The 12,327-nt window shown below is 52.9% G+C and overlaps 1 protein-coding gene across 1 annotated transcript in view; it reads right to left on the bottom strand.

Annotated features, from left to right (window-relative positions):
• The window catches only part of LOC133220795 (E3 ubiquitin-protein ligase TRIM9), a gene marked incomplete at its 3' end in the record, with an annotated part of 32,749 nt that extends 28,608 nt beyond the window's left edge, over nucleotides 1-4,141 (bottom strand). Inside the window, exon 1 of the mRNA XM_061369149.1 lies at nucleotides 3,230-4,141. Coding sequence (XP_061225133.1) covers nucleotides 3,230-4,045 — 816 coding nt within the window. The remainder of the gene's footprint in view (nucleotides 1-3,229) is intronic.
• Between the last annotated feature and the right edge of the window lie 8,186 nt (nucleotides 4,142-12,327).

Here is a 12,327-nt window from a genome sequence, read left to right as displayed (position 1 = left end):
TTTCATACCCGCTTAAAAGCTCCTACCAGAAACCATCAGCTTCTGGGAGACCTTTCTAACAAGCATCAGCAAGAGTAAAATCCTTTTAAGACAGTGCTTGATCAACTGATGGATGGGATTTCACGGCTGTCAGAGATAGCTGGGGACTGCACTGCATGATCCTGGAGGTCCCCTTCAGTCTGTCTATATTGGTATGTATGCATCTATCTACCTATCTATCTATACAAAAACATTAGCAAGCTACTTGGCCTGCACTCACACTTCTCAGCAAAAGCAAGAGGGGCTTGAATGCTCCAAGAATAAACGATTCAGCTCCATCTTGTGTTTCTGCTTTTGACATACTAAGCAGGACTCCAGCTTGTCAGGATAAAATCCAGACAGCTGCAATGTATGTACAAAATTGGGACAATTCAGATTAAAACCCCATTTTCCTCTGTGTTTCTCTGAATACTTCCCCCCTCCCAACAACTGTCCTGAAAGGAAGAGAGGAAGTGGGAGGATTTCCCACAATCTGGGTTCGGCTCAGAAACCCCAGCTCCCTGAATTATGCTTGATTGTGCCTTAGCACAGATTATTTCGAAATTATCATCTGCAAGAGCCACACAATCAGCACCCTGTCAAAAGAAAGCAAAAACTGGGACAGTTCCTGACGAGGTCTGTAAAAAGCCCTTTGGTCTCCTTTCCAAAGCAAAGCACGCTGCACTTAACAGCAATTGCCCAGGGCCCGGCAATCATGTACTGATGCATGAATGCTGCTCTCAAGAACAGCTCATCAAGGCACTCTGGGGTCATCACAGGCTGCAGTGACAATCACAGTCTCCCTGGGTCAGAAATTAAGGGCACAGACATATCCCAAAGAGTATTTTGCACTGAGAGGTGGTGTAATCGCAGAAGAGAATTCAAGACCTGATGACTCTGTCCTTTCATGTGAGCTGCACGTACTCACTACAACCACTCATCACAGCAAAAAGATCAGACAAAAAGGGACAGTCACCATTCCGGCACATTTGTCTTGCTGCTCAAGGCCTGGTCCCTCAAAAAATGACACCCAGCTACTTTTGCAAGAGGTTCACTGCTCAAATCCACAGGTGGTTTGGTTCCTAATGCCCGGCCCCAACCAGGACTGGCTTGAGATGTCAACAGCCTCTCTCCCCTTGGCTTTGTTATGCGGCATCTGAGGGAGCAATCTGAGCTCTGGCCATGAAATCACTCCTTCAACTATATCATATTGCCACATTTGACTCAACACTCTTTCTCCCTCCCCTAACAAGCAAACATCAGGCAGCAGCAGTAAACCCCTGCAGAAACACAGGCTCCCTCAAGGCAGGTGTGACTTCACTTTCTGATTTCCAAATATCTGTGACAAATTGCATGAATAGTGTCATTTCAAGCAACATTACAGTTCCATGTCTGATAGCTACATCAATGAAATACACGGCTAAAGCTCTTCCCCATGAAAAGGCGTTTTGGAAGCAAAGCTAAGCATTCAAGGAAGAATAAGCCTAATCAAGAACACAAGGACTGAACCTGACCTATCTGAGTACTTGCATATGAAGTTGTCCAGATGCTCATATGCCATACTGCACGTGAATCAAAGCAGGAAAGTGAAGCCAAAACCTTATGAAAAGGCCTGGTACCCTTAGATTTCCCTTGTTTTGGAGAACACCAATGGCTGGATGCAGCTCTACTCCTGCTCTGTGTCAACACAGACTGAACACATTCATTCTCCACCAAGAGCTGGGCCAGTAGCACCAGGCTCTGGAAAACAGGCTGCTCTCACACAGCAAGCCCTTACTGGGTTTCATAACAGGCAAGAGGAGCAAGATGCTCCCAGCATCTGACAGCTCATGCCATGCTAACATGCTGGTGGAGAGCCCCTGTGCTCCTGTGAGCAGGTCAGCAACTACCTGTGCTGCGGTGGACCCTGGCAGTCCAATACCTGCTGGGTGCTCCCACCAGGGGTCCTATCTGCTGCCAAATCTGGGAGCAGCGACTGTATCTCGTGTAAGGACAAGGGCATGGGGCACCAAAACTGCTCTGGTACATGGACTTCATCTTTGTAAGAGCACTGGAAAGCTGGGGAGGAGGCACTGAGGAGGGGGTCAGGACAAGCCCTTTTCAGCAGCAACAGGCACCACCATACTCTTTCCTCCCACTATGCCATGTAACATGGTTACCCTCTCCTCCCAGCCCTCTCAAGGAGCGTCATTACAAGTGATGGCCTGAGCCCGCATGTACCCAAAGACCCAACACAGAACACAGAGCTGCAGCCCAGCAATTTGGATGCTCCATGGAGCCACACAGACTGTGCACAGCACAACTGGAACAATCCTAGAAAGTGATCCAGTCAAGCCCCTTTTGACAGGGGTGTCATGCACCTCCCCATCTCCCCAACAACTTGTCACACATCCCTCCACCTGCTCTTGCCTGCACAGATTTGCTGGAGCAGAGGAGTTATTTCAATGCTCATCCAAGGGGTGATGCCTATCCCCTTGGGTCCTGTCTGTGTGCATTCCAGTCACTTCTGCCCCAGTTCCTTCGTTGAGGGGGTCACTGGCGCAAGGAGGAAGGGAGACAGTGGGGTGGAAGGACTCAAGCTGAAGCTAATGGTGCCTCAAGCGACAGGACCTTCTCTTCCAGTGAGGATGTGTGTGGGAGTGAGTATGCTCAAGAGGAGCTGATCAGTATTCAGTGAAAGGCTCTGCCACAGCACTGCCCGCTCGCATCCCTCCTCCTCCCAGTGACTTGGTGTGCGGGAGGAGGCAGCAGCCCTTCCTCAGCAGCACCCCATGGCGCCTCACTCCTACGTCCCTGTCCTCCCCTGTAGTGGATTTCATGCCTCCCCCCTCACACAAGCATCCCTCCATGTCATTTCTCCAGCTCTGCAGCACTGATGTCCCTGATATACCTCAGACCATCACACATTGGCCCTGCCAGTTCCTTTGGCAGAACCTTGGCTTGTGGGCACCCACCAGCAACGCATGATTTGGGGACCCACAGGAGCATCATCTGACAGCCTCCCTGTGCTGGGGAGCAACTTCCCTCTCAAGCAGGGATGCAAAACGCAGCCCTGGTGTGGGAGAGGATGGGTGGCAATGCTCCAACCCTGCCAGCATTGGGGAGGGTAGAACACGTGGGGCAAGATGTGCTGGACGAACAACCCTCCACAGCCATCTACCCACCGCGGGGCTCAGCCGGGGCTGCTGGTGCAAGCCACCACGGAGCTCACCTTGTGGAGCTTCCACATAGCGCCCAGGGCCTTGACTTCGTGGCTGGAATGCTTGCCCTCCTCCAGGCACTGGTAGCAGACGGGGCTCTTGCACTGCACGCAGTACATGCTGTGGTTCTCCAGCTCATGGTCGGTACAGGTGGAGATCTTGCGGGGGCTGAGGCGGCGGCTGACACGACCCTGTGCCGGGGGCACCAGGCGGTGCTTGGCCAGCGGGCCCCGCGGCGGGTGGCACCGGAGCCGGCAGGGATCGCAGTAGAAGACGTCGCACTGCTCGCACATGACGGCCGCCTCCTTGGGCGCTTTCTCGCAGAGCTGGCAGCGCAGAGCCGCCGCCCTGCCCTGCTGGTAGCGGTCGATGACGCCCTCCAGCAGCCGGTTGCGGGGGAAGCCCCGCAGCCCGCGCTCGTCCAGCACCAGGCTGCGGTGGCACTGCGGGCAGGTGAGGCAGGCGTTGCGCGGCGGCGGCGGCGGCGCCAGGGCGGCGGGGGGCGGCGGGGCGGTCGGCGGGAAGACGCGGACGCCGTTGGGGGACTTCTGGCAAGGGGTGGTGGGAGCACTGGCGAAGCCGCCGTAGGAGCCATAGCCGCTGTCCGCCTCGCTGTACAGGCTCATCTTATCCAGGTCCAGGTAGTCATAGTCGGAGACGGCCGAGCCCGAGGCGCGACGGCTCTGCGGAGACTCCGACTCCGGTGTCTGCACCAAGATGTTGCGGGCGCACGCCTGGCACAGGTTGTGCGAGCAGGGCAGGATGATGGGCTCCCGGTAAAAGGAGCCGCACACCGGGCATTTCAGCTCCTCTTCCATTTCTTCCATAGGGAAGGGAGAGCAGCGGCAGCGGCCGCAGCACAGCGACAAAACCCACCCGCACGGCTCCGCGCCTCAGCGCCGACTGCCCCGGCAGCGCCCCGCCCCGCGCCTCGCCATTGGCCCGAAGCCGCCGGGGAGGGCGGGACGCGCGGTCCGATTGGCTCCGCCCCCCTCCCGCCCCCCGCGGGCCGTGCTGCGGGGGTCTCGCCGCGGGGCTCCCGAGTAGAGCTGCAGGAGGGCGCTGGGGCGTGGGTTCTGTCCGAGGGTTACCCTTGCTCCCCCTCCGCGGCTCCCTCCCCGCGCCCACCGGGAGCATCCCCACGGGCACGGGCGCCTCGCTTTTCCCCTGTGGGGCCTGCAGCAGCTGGCCCGGGATGCCCCCAAGATGGCGGCATCTCTGAGGCTCCTACACTGCAGCGTCCCCAGGCCTACATCCTGGCCTGCGAAGGGGTGCGGGGGCCCCGCTGCCGGCAGCAGGGTCCAGCAGGATCCTGCCACCTGCTGCTGGTGTGTCAGGACTGTGTTGGGTCAGCGCCCGCAGGCTACTGTGGTGCTCCACATGGTCTGATCGCCACAGGATGCTTTGCAGCCTCTCTCCCGTTGTTTTTTACGGGACCCAGCGAGTGGGGCTCGGCTTTGGGGGGCCACAGAGGCTGAGCCATAGAGCCCTGGCTGCAAGAAGGAGCCCCCATCCAAGGGAGGGGGCATTTGGGTGGGGGTTTTGCAGAGGACAGGGGGTGTGTGCAGTACAGGGGGCCCTCCAGCATGTTCCCCTCTGACAGCACAAGGTGAGTTTTTGGAGCTGCGAGTGCTGGAGGTCTGCAACCTGCTGAGGGGCTGGGTCATGAGGCTGCAGTAATGGTGATTAGAAGAGCCACATGTATCTAAAAAATGCAACAGGCTCAGTAATGCTATAGCTTCCTATTAATCACCTCCGTAAGATGACTGTGTTGCTATGCAGGCTAGCATGCTGTGGTCCCTGAGCCTGGACACAGCCTGAGCATCCCATGGGATGCTGCTCTGGCTGCGGAGAGCAGAGAGGGGGCCTGGTGGGACTCCTGCAGCTGGCTTGAAAACCATGCGTGCTCTGAAGGTTGTCTAAGGTCTTTGAAAATACCCTGGCAACATGCAGTGCGGCATAGCAGTTCCTTCTCAGCCAATGGAAAAATAAGATTACTTGGAATGTCTGTGTTATCTCATTCTCTTCTCTCTCTTCACACAGTTGGGGCTGCCCCTTAGTGCAGTTGCTCTGTGCCTCCCTCGTTGTTATCCTTGGCTCTCTCTGGGGAGAGGGCTCATGATGTGAGATGCACAGTATGAGAGTACAGGGACAGACAGTCCAGCCTGTGGCTTCAAACAGAGCTCAGAGGAGCTGCAGATCCTCTGTGAAGCTGCTGTGGGAGCAGGAAGGGCCTGAGAAGTTTGGCTTCTGATCCTGTGAGTGGGGCACGGGACCCAGATGAAAGGATGAGCCCTTGCCACCATTCACAGGCAGTTACTGAGGGTGCAGGGAGACTGCCTTTGATGCTCCAACATCATGGTGTGACACAGGGAGGTTGGTGGCAAAGCTGGGGAGACTGAGGCAGGCTCACAGCAACTGCCCAGTAATTGGGAGAAGGGGAGGGCTGGATGCTGACAGGCCCCTGTCATTGAGGGTTTGACCAGTCTGGGACCAAGGGCCAAGACCTGAGCTCAGCTGGAGCCCTGGGACTCTGGGCAGAGGGATGGGAGAGCCCCTGGTGAGGCTTATAAGCCCTCACAGCCCTGACTGTGTGATGGTCCCCAGTGGTGGGGGTGGTCTCCAGGATCATCCAGGAGGTGAAGTGATTTGCTTGGGGCTGGAAATGTATGGAAAAAATGGGACAGTCACAGAATCGTAGAATGTGTTGGAAAGAACCTTCAAGCTCACCCAGTTCCACCCCCCTACCATGGGCAGGAACACCTTCCACGGGACCAGGTTGCTCCAAGCTCCGTCCAGCCTGGCCTTTAACACCGCCAGGGATGGGGCAGCCACAGCTTCTCTGGGCAACCTGTGCCAAGCAGTGCCTCAGCACCCTCACAGGGAAGAACTTCTTCCTAATATCTGATCTCAATCTCCCCTCTGTCAGTTTAAAGCCATTCCCCCTTGTTCTGTCCTTACAGGCCCTTGTCAAAAGCCCCTCTCCAGCTTTCTTATTGGCCCCTTTAGGCGCTGGAAGCTGCTCGAAGATCTAGTTGGAGCCTTCTTTTCTCCAGTGTCAACAAGCCCAGCTCTTACAGTCTGTATCCATAGCAGAGGTGCTCCAGCCCTTGCAGCATCTTCATGGCCTCCTGTGGACTTGCCTGAACAGGTCAACACCCCTCTTGTGTTGGGGACCCTGGCGGTGGATGCAGTGCTCCAGGTGGTGTCTCAGAAGAGTGGAGTAGAGGGGGGATTCACTGGTGCTCTCTCCTCTGGCTGCTTGTTACACACATCCAGAGTGCTGGGAACTGGTCCCTCTACTCCAGCAATTGAAGCTATTTTCTGAAATATCCAAACCTCATAATGCACTTGGCACCGCTCTTGGCCACATCTGTTTCCATGGTGGGGAGATGGCAGAAATACTGAAGGCACCCCAGGGTTGGCTGTCCCCCACTCGATGGTTGTATACCCAGACACAAGGCTGCCTTCCCCTTTGTGAGGAGCCTATTTTGCTGAGCCATGCTGTTAATCTGAGTCTTGTGCAGATTAAAGGGATATGGTGTGAGTGGTGATGGCAGCAGGGACCTATTGCTGCCATGCTTATTTTATCCCTCTGTGGGTACCACTGCTCCCTGCACGCCTGCCCATTAGCCAACAGCTAGGGTAGGTACAGAAGAGATTTGAGTGGGGTTTATCAGATCGAGCCTTGCAAAGCCCAATCCGTTGCAGGCCCAGCTCAGGGCAGGGACATGGAGGGGTTATTTCCATCCCCAGCAGGTTTGTGCAGTTCCTGGGATCCAGTGAGCAGGTAGAATTTCAAGCTCCTACATTGGTATTCAGAAGGAGGAGAAACCCAGGAGCTGAGATGCACAAGGAAGGTGCTGCCATTTCTCACACTGATAAAGAGGGGCAGGTGGAAAGGAGAAAAGGACTTTCCAAGTGTTTCTCACACAGCAGCTTTGTGCTTTCCTGTCTGCTTCTGCAAGCTGATGCTGGCTCCATATTGATCACTTGGACTGTGGCTTCCCATGGACTCTGCTGAGCATTCCTCATTTTCTTCCCTTTGATATCTGCTCAGAGTTGTTCATTTGTTTCCTGCTCTCATTCCTCTAGCTGCCTTGTTGCCAAACTGAAGCCATCATTCCTTGTTTGCTCTGCCTCTTGCTTCCTGTGGCCATTTTTCACTCTGACAGGTATGTTATGCCATTTCTGCTGTAGTGATATGCTGGTCATGTAAATAGGAAGAAAGAGGGAAAAGCCCTACAAAGAAGAATGCAGCCAGTGCATTTGGAAGCAACCCTTGGTCATAAGCATTCAGCTGTTTTCTTCTTGGCACAGCAGCTTATGTCTTCACTTTCATCTCAGCATGAGGCAAGAGTCCCCATGCTCTGGCTGTGTGTTATTTACAATGATCAGCCCTGTTACTGCCCTGAGAACTGTGCAGCATGCAGATATGAACCTGCAATAATTACTTGACCCAGCTTCCACATCCATTTATCTAATGTTGCTGAGCAGCGATTACAAATTTAAGGAGCAAGAAGTCATCTTGTTCTAAGCTGGCTCTTGCTTTTGTCATGTGTCTTTTGCCAGGAGCCTCAGCTTTGGAAATGGCCCCAGATCCCACCGGAATGGTGTACCTCTGTTTCTGCTGCATCTAGCCTCCGCTCTGGGGGTTGTGGAAGATGTCACTCGGCTGAGATAAATTACAGTCATTGGGACTCTATGTAAGTGCTGTTACATCCTTGTGGTGATTCATAATGACAAGAGGGACTGTTATCATCAACTGTTATCAACCGCCTGCTCCTGGCCATTCCCCTCCATGCCCCACCTGGTGTGTTTCTTTGTCTGCTGGAAATGCAGATTAGAAATCAGTATCAAGCTTAGAGATGTTGACAGGAGCGAGATGGGAGGGATGGTGGGAGATGCTGTTTGGATTGTCTATGGTAGATCACGACAAGATCGCAAGACCACTGTGGCTTTGTTCAGCCCATCAGAAAACCACAGTACCTGGGCTGTGACGCAAGGTCTGGAGGTGGCCTCTGGTGCTGGGACCTGCTCCCACATCTCTCTCCAACCTCTGTCCCAGCCACCTCCTTTGGCTCATGGTGTACAACTGCTGCATTGCGTCTCTGAGTTGTTCCTTGAGAAACTGAAAGAGAAGATGGGCAGATGCCATGAGGCCCCAAGGGACCACGAATAGGGAGGTGGAAAGGGATGGAGAGCATGAGAGCCCGTCGTGCCCCCCAGTTCCCTGACAGGATGGAGGTGAGGGTTGGGATAAGACCAGGACTTGCCCAGTGCTGGGAGCTGGGGGAAGAACTGAGTGCAATATTCTGGAGTTATTTTGGGGAACGGAAAATCTTCATTGCAAAGTGGCACGGAAGATCTGAACCTCGGTGTTTCTCCATGGAAATTCTGCAGTATTTAAGTCCATTAAATCCCCATGAGAGGGAGGTGGTGGTGACACGAAGGTGGAGGTGAGCAGCTGAGAGCAGGTCCCCAGCCCACTACAGCAAGACCTGCAGGGGATGCAGAGCTCCTGGGCAGGACACCACAGGCACAGAGGGCTGGGAACCCTGCCTACGAGGCAGGGGCTGTTCCCTCCATTGTATCAACTAAGTATGTTCTTATTGTTAGCATTACCTTCATGACAACTGAATTTCACTTGCTTTGGGCAACAGTGGTTTCTTAAACCTCCACTGTTTTACGTTTATGCCTGTGTATGTGCAAACACGTTTGCTACAAAATCATACCCTCAAATCCCCACCAGCAAAAGGATTACAGGACAGAAGGAAGGCAGGACTTGGGTAATCAATAGTATTCATGTCTTCAGAACAAGGAGCAGTGGAATACAAAGCTGAAGGCTGGCTGTCACTAATTAATCTGCCAGCATCATCCCTGCAATGATGATCCATCTCCATCCACAGGACAGAGCGGGAGCCTGCCTGCATCTCCCCACAGGTGGGTCTCAGCAAGGTGATAGGTTTGCTCCCACCTTTGCCCCCCCTCCCCCATATTGCACAGGGTCCTCAGGTCCAGGGTAGGGTTTCAAGGGGAGAGGTGGACTGGACAGACAATGGCATGCCCTGACAGACTGGACAGACAATATAGTGTGCATGCAGGTAATGGGTAGACAGGAGAGTGAGTTTAGGTTGATTTATGAGGCTCTGAGCTGTGCTAGAACTAATACATGAGAGGAATGAGCTGAGACAAAGAGATCTGCAGTCTCCTTTGTTCATTGAACTCCCATAACACCCTGAGGAGATAAATATCAGTGGACAAGAGGTCAGGGCTCCCTTCCTGAAAGGAGGGAGTCAGAACATGGTTGGGGTGCCCCAGGGCCTTCCCCAAGGTCCCCTGTGATGCTGGAGAGGCCTCAGGTGTCTGATGCAAGCAGATGATCTTCCACTGCCACATGGGAAAGCTGCTTCAGGCTCTGGAGATGTGTGGTACCTCATCAGCTATGTGGGGCCTCTCCAGCCTTTTGTACTGGAATGCTGGTGTTTCCCTGTGTGTACTGGAAACATCTCAGCAGACACAGCCTAGGGTTCAAGTTGCCTTTTTATGACTTTAGGACATTGGCAGCTGATAATTCATCCCATAATGAACCAACACACCCTGACCCTCCTTCTCCTCAGTCATTCTGAATGGGTGAGCTCTTGGCTGACAGCAGAAATCCTTGTTTATTAGTCCCTACAAGCATGCATGACCTTGAAGCCCGTATCCTCGCTGTCAGTCCACTCCCCCAGGTCGTTCAGACTGTTCAACATATCCTGCTTCTTCTCGGTGCTGAGGACACCTCCTGGCTTTGTGTCGTTAGCGCATTTGCTGGGGTCACCCATCTTTGGCATCAGCAGCAGCAGCAGAAATGCTGGCGAGACGTCTAGCCGGGTCCCAAACCTGAAACTCCCAGGGCTCCAGCAGTAGCTGCCTCCCAGCACAATTTTCAGAGCTTCTTACTGGTTATATCATTTATTCCAAGCACTATTTTAGGTGCACTGGAGAGTCTCAGACAGGTGAAACCACCTCTCATTTGTTTCTGAGGTCTCTTCAAGGAAAAGTGCTGCTGTATTATTGCAGATGAGCGACCTTCATTTTGAACCCAGGTGTCATCTTTGCCCATTTTATCTCACTGTTGCCAACTTGTCTGAACACGAGGGATCAAGAAGTACTCTGTGCCTGTAGCCAAACAGGAGCCCACCTCTAACCTCACCAGCCCCCAGCTCAGGCTTGAAATATCCCAAACACAGAAGGGTCGGGAACATTAACAGGGAAAACTGGGTTGCAACAACCGTGAGTGAGAGGGGCTTTAAGAACCTGTTCATGTTACCTGGACGCCTGAAGGTCCTTGCACAGAAGATCCCAGAAGGACTGATCATTGGCTTAGATGCCACTGTAGATGCTAAGGATGTGTTTTTTATGGTTCCCCTATGGGAAGAAGACAAGCCTCAGTTTGTTTTCACCTGGGAGGGGACAAAGTACACCTTTAACTGACTTCTGCAAGGGTATAAACACTCCCCCACTGTTGCTGACGATGCTGAGCTTGCTTTAATATGTGGGAAGCAAGAAATACTTTGTGCCTGTAGCCAAACCTCCAAGATGTTGAATACTTGATGCCCAGTTCTCACAAACTAATCTCCTCCTGCCTGGGCCAAGTTGCTTTCCATCACTCAGAGCCTGCTGCAGCAGTCTGAAGGCTGTTGCCAGCTCTGTTGCCTCACTTCTGGCAGCGAACAGCAGCTTCCTGGGGTAGTGATGAGGTTTCCTGGGGCTGGATGGATTTTGGAAGCTAGAGGAGAGCTTCCCAATGGCAGAACACTCAAAGTCAGAGTTTTTCCTGTTGTGTAGGAAACTGGCAAAGCTGCTGGGAAGTGGCGAGTGAGAATTCCTTATCAAGGTGGTGACTTGAGTGCCATTGAGTCTGTAACTCCTGTTTCAGACAAGCAGCACTCATTGAATCACAGATTTGCCCTGTTTTGAGCTTGAGGCTGAATCAACATCAGGAAGAGACTTTTCCCTGGCCTTGGTGGGCCCTGAGTCAGGAGCTGCTTGAATCACAGTTGGAGTCAGCATCTGACTGCTTCCCTACTCCCCAAACAACAGCATTCAGGGCTTGGCTGGCTGATGAGCAACATCTCCAGGCTTATGTACCTGCTGCACCAAGAGAGTTACTCACTGCCAGCCTCACAGAGTGGGTGTTAAATAAACCCTTGGTTGGTAATTGCTTAAACCCCTCTGAGTAACCTGTGGAGGTGGCCGAGGCTGCTGCATGCTCTGGCAGCCATGTCTCTTTGGCAGGGAGGCCAGTGAGAACATCAGAAGTGTATTTAATGATTTTTTCCCTTCAATTACAATCACTGAGCACACACTTTCCTTATTAAAACCAGCACTTCAGTGGTAGCATTGGGATAAAGCCCCCAAATGTTGAAGAACTGTTGCTTTTCTCTGACAACTCATTGGCAGTGATGCCAGCAGTGACCATGGGTATCAGCAGGCGGCTGAGCCCTGGGGGTCAGTGCCTGCCTCGCTGTCACCTCCTGGAAACATCTTCTGAAAACCATGTCTGGAAATGAGATGCTCTGTCAGGTAACTCCCAGCCTGGTGATATGCCCAGACGCGGGATGTGTGACTGCTGCAGGAGGACTGTGAAAGAGAAGCTAAACACTTAAATGATGCCTCAGAGTGAGAGGTATCGAAAATTCTGTAAATCTAACTTTGATGGTTGCTTTCACAGTGACATCATTTAAAAAAAAAAAAAATTATTTTTTACGGTGGGGAGCCAGTGGAAAAATTCGGATTTTAACTGAGAGCATAAACCATTGATAATACATGGGAAGAGCTAAGCTGCAAGTATAAATTGTGATGCCCCTTTGACCACTGCCTTCGATGCTGCCCACTTACTCATCTCCCCTGAGATTAATGTCCCCCTTCTCTGACCTGTGAATCATTCTTAAAGTCATCCCACCCAAAAAATCTGTCCTTCCTCCCACAGGCTGGGTTTGTCTTCCTCCTTTCTCTGCTGCCTAAAGCCTCAGCTGGGGACCATTCAGAAAATGTGCTGATATTCCTTGTGTCTTCAGCATTGAAAAGGAAACTCCAACCAAAATATATCAGTTTCACAAACAAT

Source organism: Neopsephotus bourkii, unplaced genomic scaffold (assembly GCF_033783945.1).
Source record: "Neopsephotus bourkii isolate Nb327-2 ecotype Australia unplaced genomic scaffold, CSIRO-AGI_Nbou_v1 NB_1477, whole genome shotgun sequence".
Classification (NCBI taxonomy): domain Eukaryota; kingdom Metazoa; phylum Chordata; class Aves; order Psittaciformes; family Psittacidae; genus Neopsephotus; species Neopsephotus bourkii.
Note: the sequence above shows the minus strand (reverse complement) of the source record. Positions and strands in the feature narration are given on the sequence as shown.